We start from the raw sequence: 27,078 nt of genomic DNA, 5'->3' as shown, positions 1-27,078 counted from the left end.
CATAATACGGGAGATAAAATCTAGTTTGAGAATAAAAAATTCATAGCATTACCCAACAAAACAAAGTTAGTTCCTCTTGTACGTACTAATACAATGTTGTTAGAAGTGATAACATTTTTATAGATTATGGGGGTCGTTTATGGGTCAAACCAAAGACCAACCAAGACATGCATCATGCCATCATCATGGGATGGATAGTGGACTAACGTTTTATTAGGCCCATGGCAAAATCTTATCTTATTTAATCACTAAAGGAGACAAGGAGTTAACTGGGCTGATTAGACCAATGATGTGGCCGATAGCAGATTCGAACTAGGCCGAAATGACCATCTTTTGGAGCTGAATGAAGCTGTCAATGGCTGGCCTTTCATGGACCAGCATCAGTTATAGCATTTCACTATCGGATTATTGATCAAAAGTAGAGGTGTAAAAAAAGCGGTTCTATGCAAACTGAACCGAACCGCCGGTAGACTGGTTCCCAAACCATCGGTAGACCGATTCCCCTTCTGATCTACCAAACCGGTTTTAAAACCAGACCGGTTTGGTTAAAACCGGTTCTAAACGGAACCGGATAGAGCTCGACCAGGTCGACCTTTCTTGCTCTTAAACCGGTTTCTAACCGAACGGGTTTGACCCAAACCGGTTCGGTTTGGAAAAAAACCGGTTTTTGTACACCTCTAATCAAAAGTACATGTTACCTCTTGGAGGATTCGTAACCAAAATATAGACGACAATAACGACATTACAACCTTTTTAATGAGTAAAGTGCCATTTTTGTCTTTGTGGTTTGGCAAATAATGCCAATTTGATCCAAAAAGTTTATTTTTTACATATAGACCCTCCACGTTTCCCAATTCTTGCCAATTACATCCAAATCCTTAACTCCGTTAAATTGAATCGTTAACTCAGGGGTAGACATGTCTTTTCACTCTTTCTTTATTACATGAGTACAGTGCCAAAATCGTCCCTGAAGTTTGGTTACAATTGCTAATTTCGTCCAAAAATATTTTTTTTCGCAATTAGACCCTCGATGTTTCCCAAAACTGTTGCCAATTTCGTCCAATTTGTTAACTCGGTCTAAATTTAACGTTAACTCAGGAGTGTTACTGTCCTTTTACATATTTGTTTACATTGTTATAATTATTACGCTGAGCTAAACCCCTCATATGACTAAAAATAAAGAAGAATAAACAAACAGATAATATATTGGATTCAAACATAGGAATCGTGAAATGTTATATATGTCATCAAACAAACACATAATAACAATAATGTAAACAAACATGTAAAAGGACAGTAACACCCATAAGTTAATGTTGAATTTAGACCGAGTTAACAATTTGGACGAAATTGGCAACGGTTGGGAAAAATCGAGGGTCTACTTGCGAAAAAAAAAATTTTGGACGAAATTCGCAAATATGACCAAACCTCAGGGATGATTTTGGCACTTTACTCATATAAAAAAATAGTGAAAAGACATGTCTACCCCTGACTTAACGATTAAATTTAACGAGGTTAGTAATTTGGATTTAATTGGCAAGAATTGACACACATGGAGGGTCCATATGCAAAAAATAAACTTTTTGGACTAAATTCGCATTACTTGCCAAACCATAAGGACGAAAATGGCACTTTACTCTTATTTAATATATCGGAGTCTCTACGAACTAGATTGGGTACTATTATGTAAGCTTTCATTAGGGGTCTTGCGGCAGCATATAGGAACGAATGTAGTACTGTCCGATTTATATTTATATGCTTTAAGTAAATTAAAATTGTTTTTGTAAAACAAATTAGAATTACCGATGGATTACTGAGGGAAACTCCGTGTATTAAGTTCAAAAGACTCTTGGTAATATGTCGATAAGTTGTCTGTCACCAATCCGTCACTAATGGATCCACCAGTAAATAATCTGTTGAAGAAAAGATCCGTGGATGACCTTCGGTGTCAAGAACGAATTGATAACGCAAACACAAATGAGCACACAATATTGAAGATGACACGGAGTATGTTAAAAGCAACCAATCAAATACTTGGAATCAAATAATTCCCTTTTGAACGTGACAAAATTTCTTATTCTTACGAAACAAAACTCGGCATTGATGGTCATGGCGTTGATCAATCAACACGAACAGCTTAACCGGCTCTGATACCAATTCAAGAACGAATTGATAACGGAAACACAAGCGAGCACACAATATTTAGGGTAAACCTCATGTATTATTATAATCAAGAAACTAGCTCAAAACTTGAATACAATAATCCCTCTCATAATACAATAACCTTAACATGTCTATGTATTTATAGGGTGACCCAAACTTGGCGAACAAGTAATTACCAAATATAAAGCCCATATTGAAACCCCATAAACTCATTACATCATTAATGAATTTCATAGGCATAATAGTTATAACCCGGTCACCTATAAGTGATGGGCCTAATAAGATGGAAATTACCAACGCAGTGATCAGTCACTAATTAGTCCCTTGGTAATCTCTTGTAATCAGATTACACTGATAATATTTTCAATGGCCATTCACTAATTCCGTCCCCGCATTAATTAGTCCACCTATGATGCTCCTTTGTTTTGTAGTGAGATTGTTATCATTTATTTTGATATGTGCACACAGGTGCGTTAACTATGATCTATTAGCTGGTTGTTAATACCGCACTCGAGGATGCTCGTACACTTCCACAACTTCATACTGGAGCTCTTCGGATTGCTCACAGAAGAGGGTACACGAAACCATTTATTAGTACAACCCAAAAATAAACAAATATATTGTTAAGTATGCACATTCATACTTTGCTTCCAACAAAATGGGTTTACATAACAATCTTCAGGGAAGAAAATATGCTACAAATCATGTACTATACACAATAACATAACATCATAATACTTCTTATGCGACTTCTTCGATCTCGTCTAATGCATAGTTGTTTGTTGATACGTTTGCATAGTTTACCTTGTTGAACCGAACAACCACTGGATAACGTGTCTTCGGGTCCTATTCACATAGTAAACAATGTAAAAGGTAAGCTCATTTAAATGAAATACTAAGCTTAAGCATACAAACATGTCCAAATCCATCCAAAGTAAGTATAACTTTTATATGGGATGGCAACGAACCGATATTGGTAATCACAGTCTCCTACTCTGTTGAAATATTATGTCCATACCTGTCCCAATACCCGTCAGATATTGGGTATTAGTTTGTTGAAAGTTAGCCATTGGAATTTAAAAATACATTTTTTAATGTTTAAACTTTTATATAGTTTTAGTTCCAAAGAAAATTGGAAATATACAAGCTAAAAGTTAGCTAATTAGTATATTATTCTTGTGCCTAAGAACAAAGATAAATAAAAACAAAAATAAAACGTTTATATGTATGGTTAGGAAAAACAAGTATACCGTCGAAGTTTAAAACTAATCTCATACACGAATACCCGTCCTAATATTTTAAAACTAATCTCGTACATGTATGCCCGTCCTAGTATTTTCGGGGTCATTTGTTATCCTTATCCATGACATCTATTTAATTGATATGCTTAGGCTACAATGAACCAATGAATAAAACAATATTTAATCTAAAACAACAAACCTGATCAACGGTTACGACTGATCCAACACCTTTATACCAGTACGACTCCTTTCGTAGAATCCTCACCTATATCGAGTTCAAGTTTAAACCAAGATGTTACTAGCATAATAACCATAAAACCGTGTAATAATAAAGACAATAAAACCTTAAAATATATTAAAGTCTTACCTTGGCACCTCTCTTGGGACCAATTGGTGGTGGCCTGGCAGCCTTGACCTCCTTAGGAGGACTATCTTCTGCCGGTGCATCTGTGGCGGTGGTGGTGGCTGCAGCCGGTGGTGCGGGTTCTTCTTCTGATGCCTTAACAATAACCAACTGTCGTTTCAAACCACGGTTGTTGTTGTTGTTGTTGTTGTTAAAGTTTAGAAACGAGACACTTGTTGGTCTTGAAGATGAGACACTTGTGTTTGATGCAAAAACAGGTAGCAAACCGGCAGCAGCCATGTTGGATGTAGCCATGGCTTAATTCCTAACTCTCTCTGCCACTGCTTCCGGATGACAATTTGGAAATATTAATGTTGGTTATGATTTATGACCGTAAAAAGGTTGTTCTTTTCTTTTTTTAATAAATTAATTTTGTTTTGGTTATGGACTAGTATTATTGGCTCATGGAATTTGCAGATATGGTGTGAGCCAATAAGGGGCTGCCACGTTGGAATATTATCCACATGGATAGAATTCTTGACCCAATCTTTCTCTACTGTTTTTGTTAGATGTATTTTGACTTTTTGGTAGATATTTTGGACCTAAACATGTTTGAGAAATATTGTTTGTGGTAGAAATTAAAATTTAAAAAAGTGTTTCGACTAGTGAATTGTACTTTGATAACTAGTTGAAGTTAAATAATTTTTAAATTTTAATAATCTAAATATCATATATCTGCCGGTAATAATTTATACTTTCAATATAGTAGTTGATAACATCTAATTCAATTTTTGTTGACAAAGACAATCTCTTTCTAGCTTTGTCAAAATTAACTATTAATTATATCATTTTAAAACAATTTAAAGCGTTATGATGGAAATAAAAATCAATCAATCGTTTATCAGTGGCATATATGTACATTTATGTTTAGAATCGCGTTGTCCTTAGTAAAAAAATGAATATTGAAAACGTCGTTGGTCAAAACTAATTGTAGTTTTAGTTTTGATCGTTAAAATTCAATTTGTAAACTTATAATAAAGCTTGAAATTTGAAGAATGAAAATTACGAATCCGAGACCAATTGGGTATAGTACTATTAATAGTCCATTTTGCTTTATAACCCAATAACCCACCATGCATTGGCCCAACAACTAGAACATGATCATCTTCTAGCAATTAGCAAACAAGAGAAATATATGGAAGCAAATAAATCATTAACAGAAAATTATGTGTGATATTCACTGATAGGTAGAGGTGCATAAATCGGGTTTTTCTAATACCTAGTTTTTGGTATGAAATCAAGTTCTAGTATGATCGGGTATAGAAAATCGTTTATTGGCCATACCCGGGTTAGGTTCAGGTAGAGGTGCACAAAAAACCCGAACCCGGAACCGGACCCGAAACCCGGAACCGGTTTTTTTTAACCCGAGTTTTTAATACCCGAACCCGAACCCGACCCTACCCGTAGGTACGGATTGGGTATGACTTTCAATGCTGAAACCCGAACACGAACCTGTACCTAATAAAAACCCGATAATACCCGAAACCCGGTTCTAGTTATACCTGAAACCCGAAACCCGATTCTAGTTATACCCGAAACCCTGGTTTTTTGCGTACCCGAACCGGGTTTTTTTGAATACCCGAACTAGATGTTTTTGTATCGGATATTACTGTTTGTGCATATGTGTCTGTGGGCACTTGACAGTGGTTGTGTGGTCTACCCACAGATCTATAGCCGTTCTCTAACGGATCTTTTTTGAAACACATATTTGATATAAATACTTTACATCTTTTGATATACCAAACAACAATTTAAAACCATAAAATATATGTTTCTAACATCATTGTTTAGTAGTTTACATATGTTTGAATGAACTTGAAGTTTGTATGCAAAAAAAATGGAGTTAGAATAAAAAACACGAAGTAGGCCCATTAAAAGAAGAACGCTGCAGAAAAATGATTTTTTTAATACCCGGAAATAGAGTATTCAAATACCCAGAAAAGGGGTGTTTTCAATACCTGAAAAAGGGTATTCAAATACCCAGGTATTGAAGACCCGGCTCAATACCCGGCCCGGACCCGGTATATAGGGTATGGTTTTTCAAGCCAATACCTTGACCCGAACCCGATTCCATACCCGAACCCGGGTTTTTTTAATACCCGATTTGTGCATCTCTAGGTTCAGGTCCGGGTATTGTCTCTAAAAACCATACCCTATGCACCGAGGTTCGAGTCGGATATAGAACCGGTATTCTAAAACAGGTTAATACCCTATTTCCGTGTATTAAAAATTCCTTATTTTCAGGTTTTTTTTCGGGTATAGATTGGGTTTCTTAAGGGGCAGCACGCTTTTTGGGTTTATTTTAGGTATTTTTCTGGTATAGATTGAGTATTTAGTCTCGGGTATTAGAAAAACCCGATTCCAGGTATGGAACCGGTTCCGGTTTTTGGGTATTACCGGGTACAAATCAGGTCTGGTTTCGAGTACAAGTTTTGGTACGGGTTCGGTTCGGCTTTTTTTAACCTTTACCAACAGGTGTGATGAGCCTAAAACATTGGCATAATAAAAGTGGGCCAAAGCCCAAACAACTGTCTTTTGTTAAATTTTATTCGCAAATTGCGTGTGGAACATGAAATTAGAAGCAAAATAAAAACAGAATGGCATTACAAGTCCACGAATATTATCATTATCTTTAAACACAGCACCATCACTGATATGCAAAAACCATCACATTTATCCCGGGTTGATCTCGGATCTCAAAACCAGCACCTTTGATGACCCGATAACCATCTCAGTTGAAAACCCGTTTATGATAATATTAATCACTAGTTTTTGTATAACTTGGATATGACATACAAACAACTATAACTTAAAACCAAAATATAAAGCTACACAACAATATTCACCGTGTTATGATTTGGTGATGGACTTGCACTCACAGGTTCAATCTTTCTCATCGTAAACCCCAGTGGCGGGTGCGAACTGCCATCCTCATCATGATAAATATACGCGAACCCGCCATGTCGAGTCATATCCATTCCTTGCATTTCATCTTCTTTTGACACCCGCAACAAATTGAGTTTTTTCAACGCATAAAAAAGTGGAGCCATCGTCGCACTAACCCACCCGAATATCACCAAGATTTGGATAAGTTGTGCCGCAAGTAACTTCCCACCACCGCCCATAAAAAGCCCATATGGCCGCCCGGGCGCATACACTTCATGAACATATTGTTTCTTAGCAAACAATCCGGTGAATAATAAACCCCATGACCCACACCCACCGTGCAACTGCGCGGCCTCTAGTGGGTCATCATACTTGCACTTTTCTGCGAGCATATTGCATCCTGTAAGAACCCAGGATGCAACAAACCCGCAGATAATTGCAGCCCATGGCTCCACCACTGCACAACCCGAGGTAATGGCGGCAAAACCACCTAGCAAACCATTGCAAACATCGATCACGTTCCAATGACCGACTAATAGTCGCTTGCTAAACAATGCGGTTAATGCGGCCGTGCATCCTGCCAGTGTGGTGGTTATAGCGGTTCTTCCAACCGCGCTCCATTGACCATAATACTCGTGCGAAGTGTCGTAGGATTTTGAGATTGTTAGAAATGAACCCGGGTTGAACCCGTACCATCCGAACCATAAAAGGAATGTGCCCAAGACTACAAGTGAGGCACTGTGTCCTCGCAAGGCTACGGACCTCCCTGAGCGGTCTAACCGACCAATTCGTGGGCCTTCGATTAACGCGCCCCATAGACCGGCTATCCCGCCTACCATGTGGACCACACCTGAGCCAGCAAAGTCGATGGCTCCTGATCCAAACAGAAGGCTGCCGCTTGTTCTTGAGGCACTGGCCCAACCATCACTAGACCACACCCAGTGTGACACTATAGGATACACAAAACCTGTAACCAGTAAATTACACATTTAGTCTCTAGTATAGTTTTTACAAATTAACTTTATATAAAACTATTGGAAAAAACAAAATAATAAATTTAATCTTTTATTAACGACTCATCATTTTTTAAGAATTTTGTACTTCTTAAATATAAATGGCTATCTATGCATGTAAAAAACAATTAAACTAATTTATTAATATGTATTATCATGAAAATTTTTATTTTTTATTACTATGTTTTGGCGATATTAATGCTCCATTATATGCACTATATATTTGCTTTGTACGACAAATTTTTTGACACATGTCAAACACCATATCACTAGATCACAAGATCATGGGTTTCTTATGAGTTATATGGCAAAAATTAATTATTGTAAGAATATATTATAACAGAGAATATATAGAGAAGAAATCAAAATCGTTTACTTCGTTGATCAATTGTCAATAATTTTTAAATTTTCTGCTTATTACACACGCATTAATTATGAATTAATAATTTATGCACATAAGTAAATCAAACTAATTTAAAAATTAAAATTTAACATATTACGACTAACATAACATGCATATGACCTAAAATATGTTGGTTATGAATATAAATAAATAATAAAAATTGTTTTACATATTTTTTTTTCAGGAGAGATGAAGAGAACAATAAATTAATTCCATTTGTTGTTTTCAGCTTTTTTAATATTAGAAAGTTCATGTTATTATTTTGTTGTGTTCATAATTCTTACAGTGTTCTTCATCACTCCCTGTAAATATAAAGTCAACTAAGATAAATAGCTAGTAAAGAATTAACCTGTCAAGAAGGAAGAGTAAATGAGGTAAGCCACAAACTGAGTTCTCTCAGCAATGGATCCACTTTATTACCCGCAGCCGCAATAGCAAACGCCCATTGATACAAAAAGAAACTATAATCGTAAACCGCAGACGGGATCGATTTCAGACCAAAGTAATGTTTTCCAATGAACCCATTGGACGGACCACCAAACGCAAAAGCAAACCCAAATATATAATATGATAGGCCACCAGCAGCAGCGTCCAAAACGTTTGTAAGCATGATGTTCATGGTGTTCTTGGCACGAACCGACCCCGCGCATAGCATGGCAAACCCGAGCTGCATGGCGAACACGAGGTAGGCTGAGAATAGGAGGTAGGTGTTGTCGATGGCGTATGTGGTGTTGGTGAATTTGTCTGAGGTGGCGGTGAAGCGGGTGCATATGTAGTCGGCCGCGGCCGTGGCGTTAGCCGCGAAGCCGAGGAGAGGGGTGAGTTCATTGGGGGAGCATGTGGGGATGGATGCCATGGTGGTGTGGTTGATGGAAGGAAGATTGGGAAGGAGTTAGGGTTTTTATAGAGTTAAGGGAGTGAATCTTGATCAAAGTCAACGGTGGTTGAACCACTAGGAATCTTAGATAATAAATCCATGTCATGTTACTGCAGTGTTGTGGTGTTGGATGACCACTATGGTTGAATATTCAATGTAACGGTTATTGTTATAATTTATAAACACTTGTTTTCTATGTTATTTGAGAAGTACAAGTATTTCTATATCCATGTGTTGTGATGGGGACACGGTGGAACTTGACGGGTACGATTTGATTTGTTACGCTAAAAGTTTTGTGGATAAAGTTGGCAATCTAAAAGTTTTGTTGTCAAAGTATAAGTCTAAAAGTTTCTTACTAAAGCTGAAAGACCAAAAGATAAAGAGGTGAAACTTGATCGTAAAACTCTAACGAACCAAACTTTGAGGGGTCAAATGGTAAATAAGTGAAACTTTGGCGACAAAACAAAGAACCACACTATAAGGGGCTACAATGTAAAAAGATGAAACTACGGTGGCAAACTTCAAAAGAATCAAACTTTGGAAGTTGTCTCTTAGTATGTATTAACTAGTATTTAGGATCCGTTTCGCGACAGGATTGCTAAACCGAACAGAAAAAAATATGTAAAAACATTAAACCACGAATGCGTTACAGGTCAACACGAATTCAATCGGTGTTGGGTTATGGAATCATAACTAAACCCGTCAATGATAAAATACAACAAATTATCATATGCATAACAAAAAAAAACGGCACGTTACAGCTACGAACCGAAGTGACTTTAGTTGGTCTAATTCATAAACATATATTAGTAAGCAAAAAAAACATATTTTAATTGTGCGGTATCAAGCATCGAAACACAGATAAAAACACAGGTGACAAATGTAAATCATGAAAAAGGTTTCAGACATTGTAAAGACGAACTATAAGAGATGCGAAAGTAAACTTTAAAACATTCGTTTAACCAACAAATAAAATATGTAAAACTGGCACTCATCTAAATTGCAGCTCAAAAATATAGTTTTAAAATATTATAATTAGTTAAAAAGAAAAGTAAATTAAATGAAATAAAAACCATTTGATAATGTAAAGAAAAGGATATATAAATAACAAATAACAAACTAAAGCTTAGGTAACAAGAAAAAACGAAAGACATAGTCTTCACTCGCTGGTTGTAGCGTAATGTCATGAATAGGAAATTGAATAAGGATTTTATGAGAATTACTAAATGTTCTTTTTAATATATTGATATATAGTGTAATTAGGTTAAGTACACGTATATAACATGAATTTAAATAAATAAATTTATTCAAACGACATAATATGGAATAAAAAAATATTAAATTATTTATATAAATATGCATTATATGATATAATAGGTTATATATTAAACTATATGAAATATATATATATGAATGTATATATATGAATGTATGTGTGTGTTAAAAATTCCTGAATCTCTAAATATTTTTTTATATACAACATTTACAGTTCACAAATTGTATTTTCATAATGTTGTATTTTGCAATAGGTCGATAATAATTAATCTCAAAAAATTCTTGTTACCATCCCACCTTTTGTCTTATTTTTTTCTAATTGGACCCCGTTAAAAAAAACTTATTTTTCGAATTTCAAACTAATTTTTAGGGTTTTTGATCAGAATAAGGATACAATTCTCCTTTCAATCAAAATCCCTAATTGAAGCATCGTTTCGTCATCTGGAGCACCCTAATTGAAGCATCGTTTCGTCATCTGGAGCACCGTTTCAATGTAAGTTTTATATCAGTTGACTCATATTCTCCTTTCAATCAAAATCCCTAATACATCACTTTGAAATTCATAAGAGACTTAACGTAAGTTCTTTTTGTAACTAATGTCAAATGAGAAAAAGTATGGTGAAAGTGGGACTGGTAGCAAATTTCTTTAGAGGTAGAATTATTATTGGCCAACTGAAAAAATATGAGATTATTAAAATCCAATTTGCCTTTATACTTATATTTGTAACTTTAATGTATCTATCTCTATATATATTTCATATCTTCATTTTTATCTATGTGTTCTTAACAACGATTATAAGATATCAAGCTATACACAAGAAAGGTAACTATCCATTTCTATACGCTTTAAAACTTCAAAGAATTGATTCTTCCTCTTGGATTTCCTTTTCTTCATTTATTTTAGTTCTCGAAGAACAGCTCTGAGCTTTGCCTTTAGGCTATTCACCGTCACACCCCGACCTAAGCGTCAGAACATGTCGGGGCATAACATATTGATAAGACAGTAGCATAAAAGGCACAAATTAAAGCAATGATAATTATTTAATTCATCAATATTAGAACAAATACACAATCACAATAAATGAAATCCATTACATTTAATACGGTTATATATTTTTTGTAAATATTCTAAGGTCAAACTAATGTCTTCGATCTTGAACATTATTGACTACTTGTACTTGTAGCATGTATAAAAATAGAGTTTGTCAATATGAATGTCTGTGAGAATACATAATTTTAGTTTTATATATATATATAGGTAAATCACAATTCATATGTAAATGGTGAGCATTACAATTCTTATGAAAATGTAAAAAACTAAGGAAAATTGGAAATAAATAATCTCACCTTTTGTATATTGGCCGATAATAATCCCACCTTTAAAAATCACTAGCAATGGTCCCACCTTTTAACTATTTTTGTCTCACTGGTCATCCGTTAAAAAATACTTAACGTCGTTATATTTTTTCCCCAGTTTCAAACTAATATTTTAGGGCTTTTGATCGAAAGAACGATACTATATTTATCTACACATGTAACTGTGTGGGTAGTTACCCACACATGTTTTTATATGTGTAAGTAGCGGTTAATAATATATTTTCTTAATAAGTAACACTTATTGTAACACTCACAAAATTTTGGTACAAATTTGACAAGTTTATAAAGTTAAAAGACTAATTATTCATGAGATAAGTAATGGGAAATATTGGGTAAAGAAAAGAAAGCATTTTTATGCTAAGGAAATAAGTAAGGAAAACTCCATGGAAAGTGGGAAAGAAATGAAATCACTTTATAAGGAAGGAATTGTCCATGGAAATGTTCTTGTATGGCTAACCACTCTTACTAGTCCTAGCGAAGGGTGCGAAGCACCCGACGCGCACGCGCACGGGCTCGGGCTCGGGTGAAGGGCGATGGGCGTAATGTGGCGCTTTGATGGCGCACTTTGCACTTCGAACGCTCGCATCGCCGCAAGCCGCATAAGGGCCGCTTTAGTATTTTTGAGCTATGATCAAGATGTGACAAGCTACCAAAAGATCAGGGACTAAAAATGAAAAGATTTGAAATTTTGCATCTTCGCGATACGCGAAGAAGAATCGAGTTGCATCTTCGCGATAGGCGAAGATGCAGTACACGTCACGGGACACGTGTCAGACCGGAGTGACACATGGCAAGCCTACGATGACTCACCTAGGCTAGTGCACCTTCGCGATACGCGAAGCAGCTTCGCGATACGCGAAGATGCACGGATTCAGGCTATAAATAGGCAGCCATGGGATGAAGCTCCCATCACATCGCACTCACATTACCTCGGTTTCCGTGCCATAGCCTCGACAATTCTGACGCGCTAGTTGTCTAGAAGTACGTGCAAGTAGGAGTGCTACCCACGCAAAGTTTAAGCATTTCATAAGACAAGCCATACAAGGTAGGGGTTCTACCCAATTATTTTATTATATATGGCTTAGAACCTAGTCAAGGGTATAGTCTATACCTTGATTAGTTAATAAGTGAAATGTAGCTTTCATAAGATAAGGTTATGAATAAAATATTATTCTTTATTATAAAGATATTTCTTATGAATAAAGAAATGGGATATATATATATATATACGTTTCTTTATGATAAAGAAACGTAGTATATATATGTTCTATTAAGAAATGAACATCAAGGTAAAAGTTATGCAAATAGACTTAAGGTCTATAGCTGGATTGTAGATCTAGTTATTTATTGAATATTATTCTCGTACTATAGGTCCGAGATAAAGAACAGAAAATTATCAGTGAGACACATTGATATCACAAAAGGTGAATACGTCCAACCTTTTTATAATGTGAAATGTTTTATGACGTGAATACGTCTATGTACTGTATATTTTGAAAAGATATTTACTCTTTAAAACTATGAACTGTTATCCATATGTAAAAGAGTTATGGAAATAATTGCATGAGGGTTGGTTCAAATCCTCTAAAACGTTTTGATACAAGCTAGTATTAAACACTCAGACTAAAATACACATATGTCTGGATCCTTACATATATGTACTGTAGTGGGCACACTACAGACATACTGACCACGAGGCAAGTGACTGTCTCTATGGGCGAGTGAAGTCCAATTATATGGTTTGTGCGTATGTTTAGTTCCGATGAGATGGGATTGAGACCCACTGAGTCGTTGAACGCTATTGGTGTTGTGTCATAACGTATTGTGAAAAACTTTTTGAGTCAGCGTGTTCACCAGCATATATCTGACGTATTTTGAAACTGTTTTCAGGTAACCAGGAGTAAGGAATAGTGATATGCCAAGTGGAGATAGAAGAACACTAGGCATAATATACAGCTGGTGGCTTAGCTAACTTTGTAATGAAGCATATATATTAAACTTGTTTTTAAACAAGTAATTTTGTAAACAAACAAGGGTGTTTAATTCCCTTTCCTTATGAAAGTAAATATTTTAAAATAACATTTTCCGCTGCAAACTTTGGTAACTTGACAGAAGTGGTATCAACTGTGAATCACACGCCTAGGCCCGAAGTCAGGGTGTGACAAGGTTGGTATCAGAGCCATCGGTTTTAGCGAATTAAGTATTTGATAAAAGTACTTAGGCTTTAACCAATTTAAGTGCATGAACGTACGGATAAGATATATATGCTATTGGTAAATTCTTAGAGATAGTAACTAATAGTTACCTCATATTTCTCGTCTATAGAATGTCGAAAAGAGGAAATTCCAACGTTGAAGTCAATAGTGGACCCTCAAGGAATACGAGAGGGAGACTGAAGAAAAATGTCGAAAAACAAGTTGTCAATAATCAAGAAGAAAATGCTACTCCCTCCGTTAGTGATCAATTCATAAGAAAAGAAGATATGCAAGAACTGATCGCAAGAGGAATTGCTGAAGCTTTTCCAGCTATGCTCGAGACTTTGAAAAAGAAGGAAACATCGAGCAATGAGAAATCTAACAAGTCTAAAAAGGAAGAAGAAGAAGAAGAAGAAGAAGAAGAACATGTCAGCTCTAATGCTGATAGTGATTATGAGAAGAAGAAAACCAAGAAACAAAAGATTAAGAAAGGTTGTAGTTATAAGACATACTAGATGTTTAAACCCAAGAATTTTGATGGAAGCGATGGTGTTATTGCTGCACTGGGATGGCTTGAAGAAATGGAAGCCATTAATGTCATTAATAAGTGCTCTGAGGAAGAAGCAATTCAGTATTCCTCACAATCGTTCAAAGGTGAAGCTCTGCAATGGTGGAATACCCTTATACAAGCTAAGGGTAGATTAAACATGTACAAACTGAGTTGGGAAGAATTTAAGGAGCTCGTAATCAGGAAGTTTTGCCTAATGAACGAGAAAGATGAAATTCAAATCAAGTTCTTAAATCATAGAGTTGTTGGGACGAATCTTAAGGACTACAATACTAAGTTTTTGGAGTATTGTAGGATAATACCACACTTGGTAACACCAGAAAATAACAAGGTCACTCGTTATATCTGGGGTTTGCCAAAGGAGATTAGAGATATGGTCAGATCGTCTCTACCTCAAACTATCGATTCAGCCATGGAATTGGCTGGATACATGATGAATGGATTGATAAGAACCCGTGAAGAAAAAAAGAAAGAAAATACCTTCAAGAAGGATGCTGTGTTTAAGAAAAATGAAAGGGACAATAAGAAACAATATCGTGGAGAGAAAAGGAATTCTCAATCACCAATTCCGTTGTGTAAGATATGCAACCGGAGACACTCTGGAAGGTGCAGGTTTAATCAGTCAGTCACCTGTACCAATTGTAAACAAGTGGGTCATGCAACAACTGATTGCTGGAAGAATAAGATTGCTTGTTATGGTTGTGGAGAGATGGGACATTTTCAAAATGAATGTCCGAAGAGAAAGACTGGAGGAGAAGGTGCAAGTGGTAGTGGCACCAAAAATGAAGGTAGAAAAGGGAATGCACGTGTTTTTGTGCTCAACACTGAGAAGGCCGCTGAGATGCCATAAGTTATCACCGCCGATGGTAATCAAGTTAGAATATCTGAAGCCTTGAAAAAGAGTCAAATCTTACTAGCAGGACATGTCATACCTGTCCAGTTGCTACCCATGACATTGGCAGGCTTTGATATCGTCTTAGGTATGGACTGGTTATCCGATAATCAAGCCCGTATCTTATGCGATAAGAAAGCAATCCAAATTCGTGCATACAGGAAAATTATTCAAATTGCTGGAGACAAAGATGGAGGTCATGTTAGATTAATCTCGATGATTAAAGCTAATAAATGTTTACGCAAGGGATGCTTAGCATTTATGGTGTACATGACAGGAGAACCTAAAGAAAAGAAATTAGAAGACGTACCAATTGTCTCGGAATTTCCTGACGTTTTCCCAGAAGAGTTACCAGGAATACCCCCGGAGCGTGATGTTGAATTCAGAATAGACTTAGTACCTAGAACCGCTCCAATAGCCAAATCTCCATATAGATTAGCTCCAACGGAAATGAAAGAATTAAAGAAACAGTTAGACGAACTGTTAGAGAAAGGATTTATAAGACCGAGTTCTTCACCTTGGGGAGCTTCCGATCTTATTCGTGAAAAAGAAAGACGGATCGATGAGAATGTGCATCGATTATCGCGAGTTGAACAAAGTAACAATCAAGAACAAGTACCCGCTCCCAAGATTTGATGATTTGTTTGATCAACTACAAGGAGCAAGTTGTTTCTCAAAGATCGATTTACGTTCAGGATATCATCAATTAAAAATTCAGGTAGAAGATATCCCAAAGACTGCATTTAGAACCATTTGGACTTACCAATGCTCCCGCAGCATTCATGGATATGATGAAAAGAATTTGTAAGTCTTATTTAGATAAATTTGTAATCATTTTCATCGACGATATACTTATTTATTCTAAATCGGAAGAGGATCATAAGGTTTATCTCAGGATTTTGCTTGAACTACTTCGAAATGAGAAATTGTATGCTAAGTTTTCTAAGTGTGAATTCTGGCTTCATGAGGTACAATTTCTTGGTCATGTTATTAACGCAAATGGAATTCAAGTAGATCCCGCCAAGATTGAAGCAATAGCTAAATGGGAAATTCCTAAATCGCCAACCGAAGTTCGAAGTTTTCTAGGTTTGGCTGGATATTATAGAAGATTCATTGAAAATTTCTCACGTATAGCAATTCCCTTAACTTCTTTAACTCGAAAGAATGTTAAGTATGAATAGGGAACCAAGCAACAAGAAGCATTTGACTAACTCAAACAAAAGCTTACGAATGCACCTATATTGGCTTTGCCAGAAGGTACAGAAAACTTTGTTGTATATAGTGACGCATCTCATTCAGGGATGGGTTGCGTACTAATGAAACGAAAAAAAGTAATAGCTTATGCTTCTCGTCAATGGAAAGTACACGAGAAGAATTATACAACTCATGATCTGGAGTTAGGTGCCATAATTTTTGCCTTAAAATTATGGAGACACTATTTATATGGAGTTAAATTTATCGTGTACACTGATCGCAAGAGTTTAAAGCACATCTTTGATCAGAAAGAACTTAACATGCGTCAGAGAAGATGGATGGAAACCTTAAATGACTATGATTGTGAAATCATCTATCATAAAGGAAAGGCAAATGTAGTAACTGATGCATTAAGTCGGAAAGAACATGAAAAACCCAAGAGGGTCAGAGCTTTAAGATTGGAACTACAAATAGATTTAATTGAACAACTCAAGAAGGCTCAAAAGAAAGCAATTGAAGAAAACCAAATCTCCGAAGAAAAACGTAATGGTACAATTGACTCTTTAGTCAAAGGAAATGATGAAGTACTCAGACTTGGAAATAGAATCTGGGTACCGATTGTTGATGGTTTACGTGAAAGGATAATGAGTGAAGCTCGTCGATCGAAGTATATGATACATCCCGGTAGTGATAAAATGTATCAGAATCTTAAGCCTAACTATTGGTGGAACGGGATGAAAAAGGATATTGCTCTATTCGTAGCCAAATGTTTAACATGTTTACAAGTTAAGGCTGAGCATCAGAAACCTTCAAGTTTACTTCAACAACCTAAACTACCTGTTTGGAAATGGGAGATGATAACAATGGATTTTATTACGAAACTCCCTAAGGCTACTCGTCAGTGATGCGCTTAAAGTGGTATATAAAAATATTGCAATTACTTAACCTAGCACAACGAGTAATAAAAACCTAGAATACCCTAAACCAAACCACTAGCAACAGGCAAGTGAACCTATCGGGTGTAGAATAGCTATGGGAAGTCCAGGAATATCGAACCCTAGAGACACTAATTAAATTAACGAAACTAGATTCTAAAAGCTAAATAAACAAATAATAAAGAAAAAATATTATTTTTGGATTTTTACTTATTTTATTTTAAAACTAATAATTATTTAAACTAATTAATTAAGCTAAAGTGAACTAATAAATTAAACATAAAACTCTAAAACTTAGACGAAGACAATAATGAGAAAGGCGTTACCTAGGCTTGAAATCCTATTTGTGAATCTTGGATGCTTATCGGCTATGGAAACTGTGACGAAACCGGGATCTAAAGATACGACGCCCTAGACATCTTAGCGGATCCCTGATCATTCTCTGGGTGTCACCTAAAAGGAATACCTAAGGGGCGTATGACGCAAACCGATTGGTTGGATTACCTCTCAGTCTCTCCAACAATATTAAAGTACTCTAATGACTAGATCACCTCTTAGTCTCACTAATCACAATACATCCGGGAGTGTAAGGGACATAAGGAGTAACCTAAAGATGCTCAAAAAGACTTAGGATAGCAAAAATCAAAAGACAATAAGGGGGAAACCCACTCTCGTGTAATCTATACCCAAACCGCCTAATGAATAAGACAACCCCAACTATCTATTACCTCTCAGTCTCAAGATAGGTAGAACACCTAAAATCTCTAAACCCTCAAACAATAGTTCCTATGGATTATGTCGACTATAAACCATAAACTAGTTACAAACACATAGTAGGTAACCTAATATGCGTCTACACATGAAAGACTTTCACAAAGACACATATGGAACAATTGAATAAAAGTAAATTAATAATAAGTATGCATATTCATCTTTAAAAGCATCAAAAAGTCTATTACAAAAATATTAGTCCAACACAAATAATCCAATACCGACAAGCAAACCAAAACTCAACAAATATTCATTCAAAACCTAGCAACTAATAGGGTTTTAGCCAATAATCATGCCCAAGAAAATAAAATATATAAGTTCAACACCAAAGTTCATAATAAAAATAATAGAAGTAAAAATAAGACAACCGTGTTTAGATGAACATATGTGAACCCGAACACTTTAAAAATATTTTACTTGTGGCTGATTACTTTTTGTCTCCTTCTGTTCGTTTTTATGGCTGCCCACACAAGAGAATAAATGTGATGATTACGTCTCCCAATCAATCCCCACGTCAGAAGTCAACCAAAAGTTGTTCTCAATGGTGGCGGCTCCACTTGTTTCTTCTGTGTCTGCTCCACGAAAAAAAATTAATAATCATAATCCCCAGCAGCTGCTATGTCTTCTATAATATATATTAATTTCCACCGCCACTGATTAACCTACGGCCCATTTGTAATTTACTTCTGCTGCTCTCTTGAATCCCCAAATAACCTAGTGGGCCCTGCCCAAGAAATACCAACAACATAACTTAGTCATCAAACATTATTATTATTATTATTATTATTATTATTATTATTATTATACGTAACTTATGTTTGTTTCTTTTTTTTTTCTTTTTTTTATACTATATATATGTATATAATACTTAGTTTTAATAATAAAAATTAGTAACATATGCTCGACCATTCATTCGTCGATCTCAGATTCAGTAAAAATGTTCCATTTTAGCTCATACTCTTTAGAAACCATTTAACTCACATACGAACCAAATAATAATAATATTCAATAAAAACTTGGCTCATAAGTATCTAAAAGTATAGGGAATATTTATATAAAAATATGTAGAATTTAAACCACATCAGTCAGCATAATGCTATTTGGGTCATAATTGATAGATTAACCAAGTCTGCTCATTCATACCTATCAATGAATCTTACTCTATGGATAGATTGGCACGAATATACGTGAACAACATTGTGTCATTGCATGGTGTGCCATTATCTATCATATCAGATCGCGATAGTAGATTTACTTCTCATTTTTGGAAAAGTTTCCAACAAGCGTTAGGAACTCAATTGAATCTTAGCACTGCTTATCATCCTCAAACTGATGGGCAAAGTGAAAGAACAATACAAACGCTTGAAGATATGCTTCGAGCTTGTGCGATTGATCTAGGAGGAAGTTGGGATGATCATCTTCCTTTGATGGAATTCTCGTATAATAACAGTTATCACACGAGTATTCAGGCTGCACCATTTGAAGCATTATATGGACGGAAATGTAGAACGCCGGTGTGTTGGTCTGAAACTGGAGATAATCAAATGTCTGGACCAGAGATAGTCCAAGAAACAACGGATAAGATATTGCAAATCCACGAACGACTTAAAACGGCAAGAGATTGACAAAAGAATTATGCTGATATTCGCCGTAAGCTGTTAGAATTTCAAGTAGGCCATAAAGTCTTGTTAAAGGTATCACCATGGAAAGGTGTTGTACGATTCGGAAAGAAAGGAAAGTTAAGTCCGTGTTTTGTGGGACCATTTGAAGTATTAGAACGAATCGGTACTGTAGCTTATCGCTTACGATTACCAGAAGAAATGAAAGGCATACATGATGCATTTCATGTTTCTAATTTACGCAAGTGTTTGGCTGACGAAACTTTAGCTATGCCTTTAAAGGATGTTGAAATCGACGAAAATTTAAATTTGTAGAACAACCTCTAAAAGTTGAAGATTTCCAAGTAAAGAGATTGAAACGACGAAAGCTGAAATTAGTCAAAATAAGATGGAACTCCCAAAGAGGACCAGAGTTTACTTGGGAGTTGGAATCGAAAATGAGAAAGAAGTATCCACATTTGTTTTAGCGAATCTTAAGGACGAGATTCATTCCAAGGTGGGGAAGATGTAACACCCACAAAATTTTGGTACAAATTTGACAAGTTTATAAAGTTAAAAGACTAATTATTCATGAGATAAGTAATGGGAAATATTGGGTAAAGAAAAGAAAGCATTTTTATGCTAAGGAAATAAGTAAGGAAAACTCCATGGAAAGTGGGAAAGAAATGAAATCACTTTATAAGGAAGGAATTGTCCATGGAAATGTTCTTGTATGGCTAACCACTCTTACTAGTCCTAGCGGAGGGTGCGAAGCACCCGACGCGCACGCGCACGGGCTCGGGCACGAGCTCGAGTGAAGGGCGATGGGCGCAATGTGGCGCTTTGATGGCGCACTTTGCACTTCGAACGCTCGCATCGCCGCAAGCCGCATAAGGGCCTCTTTAGTATTTTTGAGCTATGATCAAGATGTGACAAGCTACCAAAAGATCAGGGACTAAAAATGAAAAGATTTGAAATTTTGCATCTTCGCGATACGCGAAGAAGAATCGAGTTGCATCTTCGCGATACGCAAAGATGCAGGACACGTCACGGGACACGTGTCAGACCGGAGTGACACGTGGCGACACGTGGCAAGCCTACGATGACTCACCTAGGCTAGTGCACCTTCGCGATACGCGAAGCAGCTTCGCGATACGCGAAGATGCACAGATTCGGGCTATAAATAGGCAGCCATGGGATGAAGCTCCCATCACATCGCACTCACATTACCTCGGTTTCCGTGCCATAGCCTCGACATTCCGACGCGCTAGTTGTCTAAAAGTACGTGCAAGTAGGAGTGCTACCCACGCAAAGTTTAAGCATTTCATAAGACAAGCCATACAAGGTAGGGGTTCTACCCAATTATTTTATTATATATGGCTTAGACCCTAGTCAAGGGTATAGTCTATACCTTGATCAGTTAATAAGTGAAATGTAGCTTTCATAAGATAAGGTTATGAATAAAATATTATTCTTTATTATAAAGATATTTCTTATGAATAAAGAAATGGGATATATATATATATATATACGTTTCTTTAAGATAAAGAAACGTAGTATATATATGTTTTATTAAGATGCAAATAGACTTAAGGTCTATAGCTGGATTGTAGATCTAGTTATTTATTGAATATTATTCTCGTACTATAGGTCCGAGATAAAGAACAGAAAATTATCAGTGAGACACATTGATATCACAAAAGGTGAATACGTCCAACCTTTTTATAATGTGAAATGTTTTATGACGTGAATACGTCTATGTACTGTATATTTTGAAAAGATATTTACTCTTTAAAACTATGAACTGTTATCCATATGTAAAAGAGTTATGGAAATAATTGCATGAGGGTTGGTTCAAATCCTCTAAAACGTTTTGATACAAGCTAGTATTAAACACTCAGACTAAAATACACATATGTCTGGATCCTTACATATATGTACTGTAGTGGGCACACTACAGACATACTGACCACGAGGCAAGTGACTGTCTCTATGGGCGAGTGAAGTCCAATTATATGGTTTGTGCGTATGTTTAGTTTCGATGAGATGGGATTGAGACCCACTGAGTCGTTGAACGCTATTGGTGTTGTGTCATAACGTATTGTGAAAAACTTTTTGAGTCAGCGTGTTCACCAGCATATATCTGACGTATTTTGAAACTGTTTTCAGGTAACCAGGAGTAAGGAATAGTGATATGCCAAGTGGAGATAGAAGAACACTAGGCATAATATACAGCTGGTGGCTTAGCTAACTTTGTAATGAAGCATATATATTAAACTTGTTTTTAAACAAGTAATTTTGTAAACAAACAAGGGTGTTTAATTCCCTTTTGTTATGAAAGTAAATATTTTAAAATAACATTTTCTGCTGCAAACTTTGATAACTTGAGAGAAGTGGTATCAACTGTGAGTCACACGCCTAGGCCCGAAGTCAGGGTGTGACACTTATTATGTGTTGGTTAGCAACACTTGTTGTTGGTGGGAAAATTCCCTCCTAAATTGACGATAAATTAAATACTAAAATACTTACACATGTGGCAAATTTTTATTATGTGTAGGTAATGTATCTACACATATATTCAAAACTAACGTATGTGTAGGTACTTGGTTATGCTTACCAACACATAATATCTGAAAATAGATATGTAGATAAACTAAGTAAACAATTTTTTATTTTATTTTTTGAAAATGTCATGGAAAAGTATATACCTACACATATTTAAAAATGTAAAACATGTGTAGATATTGGTTACATATAAATTAAATATACAATTTTAATTCTAATTTTTGAAAATGATGTGAAAAATAATTACTACACATATTAAACTTGTACAATTTTTGTGTAGATATAGGATACAAATAAATAAGTAAATAAATCTTTATTGCATTTTTGAAAAATGACGTGGCAAAATAAATACCTAAATATATTTATAAATATACAATATGAGTAGACATAAGGTTGACACACTACAAAAGAATGACTATTGTGGACTAAGTTATTATTGGTCAATTATGGTTACTTAAGGTCGTTATTAGCTTATTAGGATAAACGATCGTCATCTTGTGATTGATGCTCAATTGAGGTCTCTAGTGGTCATGTAGTTTGAGTTACGATCAATTATTATTAAATAAAGCCAATGATAGCCAAATATGCTAATTATTGCTAGTTGGGATCGTTATGGAGATAGTTAGATTTTGATCAAATAAGCTAATTGTTGGTCAATTACAACTAATGATGATTGGCTAAAGTTGTTGATCATGGTTTTGGGTTTCTATTAGTTTATTAGCGCTATTAATGGTCGATTAGTTCATTAATTATGCCCAAATATCGTTAATTGGAGTCAATAGCGCTCAAAGAGAGTCGGTAACAATTACTGTCTCTGATCGTTGATAATTAATCATGGTTACAAATTGTTAAGTAGCACTAATTATAGAATAAACAAGTGCTACCAAATTAGTTTACATGGTACTCTTGTGTTTCTGCCACCGTCATTGCCTTTTAAACTAATATATAGAATATGATGATATGGGTAATAATAACAATAAAATATATCTTTCAAATAACATACAAGTTTATATGGTACGATAAACATGGGTTCTAAATTAAATCAAATCAAATCAAATCAAGATAATAAATTACTCAATTGCCAAAAAAAGATTATTCAATTACCATAGAATGTGGCCTTCTATACGAATGCAGCGTTGAATGAAGGAGTGATTCTCTCTTTTCAATTATAAGCGATTTGGTATCTCATCCAAACAAGTAATGGGTTGCGATCAAAAGTGGGTATATATTGCCTATACTCATCGAAAGAAACCCTAGTTGAATACAAAGGTTAGTAGTTTTAATTTCACATCTACCAATTCGAATATTTGTTATGAAGTTTAATCACGGTGCATTTGTTTTCGATTTACATAACTGTAAATAGCCCTAGTTGATACGAAAAAGTTTTGTTCGGTGATTGTGATTTCTTTGGTTCTTGTTTTTTATAATACCCAAACCCATTTTGACCTGTACCAGAATAACCTAAAACGGCCAGTTTTGACCCGACATGTCGCCTAAAAAATTAAATTAAAATTATATAATTGTGTTCTTGAAACTTAAATAAAGCGACAATGATGGAGTATGAGAAACAAAGGATGAAAAGAATTGAAGAGAACAACGCTAGACTGAAAGCAATGGGTATAGATAAAATGGGATCTTCGTTAATGGGTATAATTCCGATTTCACAAAACAAAGTGAGGAAAAGCAAAAAGAAGGCGAGCTTGGAAGACGAGGATTATGTACCAGTTGCCATCGATGAGGAATCAAGTTTCTCGAGCGGATCAGATAAAGGAGATGAAGTTTATGCATCTCAAAAGAAGAAGGTACTTAGTTACATCTGCATATAGAGATACACACATAAAAACATGACACTGACCCTACACATAAAAATATTATTTTATTTAACATAGGAATTATTGTCTTAAAAGTATAAAAAACTTATATTTGTTTTTCTTTATGTATACTACATGTTTATCCCTATGTGAGTACCTGGACTGTATGGTAACTCTAAATTCCATCTGGACATGTGGACATCATTTACATTTGATAGAATGATGCTTATAATAAGTTAATTTGAACATGATGTGCAATTGATAGAATGGTTATTAGAGTGATGCAATTGATCATTTTAGTAACAATCTTTTTATTGTTAAAGTTAGTATTATCTGTTTATGTATAGAATGCTTAAATTTTCTTTGTATTTTCAAAGAGCATAATGACAAGTCGATCTTGCCGAGGTGGAAGGCGAGGTGGCCGAGGCGGACGACTTAGAGAAAATGGACGTGTGTTGGTATGTGACTTTGTTTATATGACAGTTTGTGTTTTCTTATTGAGTACACAAGTTTCTGCATATGTATTTTTTATAAATTAACCAAATATATGATACATGGAGTAGATCCAATACTTTCACTCTCAAGCCATGAGCCAGATCCAACAAATATGGTTATTAATGTAGATCAATCTCAAGGACCACAAAAAGAAATTGTTAATGGTATGATAAGCACAAAAAACATATTACTACTTTTCATAGTGACGTTGAAAATGCAAACTTTCTTTTACTTGTTTGTAGATGCAGCTTATGAGACCAGGGAAGAAATTGGTACGACAAGGACAAAGCGTGGTATTACGTGTGGCAAGGGAGCTCGAAATATAATGAAATCGTCAAAAAATAAACTTTCAGTGGAGATAAATTTTCAAACGATGCGAGTAGTATGTGAAAATGACTCATCTTTCATGCACGAGTGTGGCTACATTTTGCGTAACAATTGCAGCTTACAATATAAAGAGTGGAGGCATGTACCGAATGAAGTTAGGTTGCCATTACGCCACAAGTTAACTGTAAGCGTATTTTTATTCTATGTATCAATTTTCCTTTTAAAGTCAAACAATATGTTTTACATATTAAAATTATACGGTATGCATTTTCAACAACCTCCTGCATTTCATTTTAATACCTGAACTTATATAGTTGATAGAATTCTCAAGCAGCCTGTTGTATGAAGCAAGATATTTTATCATCTACATTTACTAACAAACTGGCGGGTTAAATTGCTTGAAGACACTTTTTGATATCGATGTGGAGAACGCGAATGTTTGCAAAGTTATCGATAGCTACATGGCAAGGGCGTGGAGGGGTCACCAAGCCAAGCTACATGATCATTTCAAAGAGATTGGAGGATCAGAAGATCCAACAAAGGCAAAGACCACACCCCCTTTTAATGTTAGCAAAGAAGATTGGGAATATCTTTGTGATATGTGGTATGAAATAAAATACCTGGTAACATTTTAACTATACTCTAACTATTATATTATTAATCATTATTAAATTCGGTCTAATACTTTGTTTTTTATTTGGTTGTATGTCCTTGAAGGAAACTTCAAAAGTTAAGGTCTTGGCACGTGGAAAGCGTAAACTAAATAGTAGAAACGGTTCAAAGAGTACAATACGTTATCACATTGAGCGTCGATTGGATTTGGATTCTTCATCCGGTCAACTTGAGACTTGGCGGCTTACACACTGGGATGCAGAAAAAGGTTGGATATCTACAGACGCAGCTGCAATATACGTATGTTGAATTGTTCATTTATATTGTTTTATGTTGATTACTTTGGTAAATAATTAACTTATTATATTTGTCTTTTTTTCGATAAAAGGAAGATATGATGAAGCTAAGAAAAGAGCATTCCGTGGAATCAATGAGTGATAAGTCTATTATTGAGAATGTACTTGGACGAAGTTTTGTTCGTTTGCATGGGTGGGGGCGTGATCCAGTTATTGCTAGTAACACCATGAATACTACTCAGAAATCAAAGCGTCTTACATACGACGAACTTGTGGATGCACTTGAAACTATAGGTGGACAACAAAACCGGTTCCTGGAACCGGTTCGGTGGAACCGAACCGGTTCCTACCCGTTTTTCGTAGGAACCGGTTCGGTTCCGTTTCAACCCGACGATCCGGGACCGGTTTGACATTTTTGGAGGTGGACCGGGTAGGAACCGGAACCGAACCGGAACCGGTTCTGGAACTGGTTCGACCGGAACCGGTTCGGAACCGGTTCTAGCCGTTGGAGTAGTTCTAGCCGTTGGGAAACGGTTTTATGGCCGTTTTTTGACCGTTGGGGTCAAAAATGGCCGTTTTTTGGCTCCCCAAACACCCCACTACTAGTATAAATAGGTATTTGGTATAATGGGTTCATCACAACACTCAAAACGCAAACCCGAACGCAAAAAAATACAAAAAAACGCTATTACAACGTTCTGAGTTCTCTAATCTCTTGTTTTCTCTTCTTCTATATTCATATTTGTTGTTATGGCTGCCTCACAATCATCGGTTGGTCAAGGTTCCACCGCCGGACCAAGTTTCGTTCGTATTGTACCTCATAATCGTAATCAAGAGATTTGGTGCAATTGGGATTTGGTTGAATTGAGTGACCATTCATTGAAGGCTCGGTGCAAGTTTTGTGGGATTTATTTAAACCCACTTTCGAATTCAAATTTGAAGAAACACATCGAAAGACCGTATTGCAGGGCGTTGAAACAGAACGTCGAGTCGCAACAAACGCAAATGGATAGTGAAGGCGGAATATTTACATACCAAATTGATCGAGTTCAAGATCGTATGGCGAAGTTTGTGATTCAAGAAGCTTTGCCGTTTAGCCACTTCGACAACCCTCGCTTAACCGCCATGATTCGAGATACGATTCAACCACAATACACTCACGTAAGTCGTCATACTCTTAA

At 35.7% G+C, this 27,078-nt stretch overlaps 1 protein-coding gene and 1 pseudogene across 2 annotated transcripts; both read right to left on the bottom strand.

Moving 5' to 3' along the window:
* Positions 1-2,750: 2,750 nt before the first annotated feature.
* Positions 2,751-4,088, bottom strand: LOC143621849 (photosystem I reaction center subunit IV, chloroplastic-like). Its single transcript, XM_077093149.1, has 3 exons — positions 3,772-4,088; positions 3,604-3,669; positions 2,751-3,009 (listed from the first exon to the last, which is right to left on the bottom strand). The coding sequence occupies exons 1-3, from the start codon at positions 4,060-4,062 to the stop codon at positions 2,905-2,907; spliced, it is 462 nt and encodes a 153-aa protein (XP_076949264.1). The 5' UTR covers positions 4,063-4,088; the 3' UTR covers positions 2,751-2,904.
* Positions 4,089-6,625: 2,537 nt separating this feature from the next.
* LOC143621848 (ammonium transporter 1 member 2-like) lies at positions 6,626-9,136 on the bottom strand (annotated as a pseudogene). Its single transcript, XR_013151607.1, has 2 exons — positions 8,459-9,136; positions 6,626-7,660 (listed from the first exon to the last, which is right to left on the bottom strand). The product of XR_013151607.1 is annotated as an ammonium transporter 1 member 2-like (transcript).
* Between the last annotated feature and the right edge of the window lie 17,942 nt (positions 9,137-27,078).

The sequence above is a fragment of the Bidens hawaiensis genome, unplaced genomic scaffold, assembly GCF_021521415.1.
Source record: "Bidens hawaiensis isolate Kalapana, Puna unplaced genomic scaffold, B.hawaiensis_p1.1 tig00002977_1, whole genome shotgun sequence".
Lineage (NCBI taxonomy): Eukaryota > Viridiplantae > Streptophyta > Magnoliopsida > Asterales > Asteraceae > Bidens > Bidens hawaiensis.
The sequence above is the reverse complement of the archived record's forward strand: the minus strand, read 5'-3'. Positions and strand labels throughout refer to the sequence as shown.

Bases quoted from the DNA above. Each gene is read 5' to 3' on its own strand.
- LOC143621849 (XM_077093149.1), bottom strand. From the start codon at position 4,062: ATGGCTACATCCAACATGGCTGCTGCCGGTTTGCTACCTGTTTTTGCA. The intron at 3,670-3,771 runs GTAAGACTTTAA...AACTCGATATAG, and splicing joins GTCCCAAGAGAGGTGCCAAG to GTGAGGATTCTACGAAAGGA. The intron at 3,010-3,603 runs GTTTGTTGTTTT...CTATGTGAATAG, and splicing joins CAGTCGTAACCGTTGATCAG to GACCCGAAGACACGTTATCC.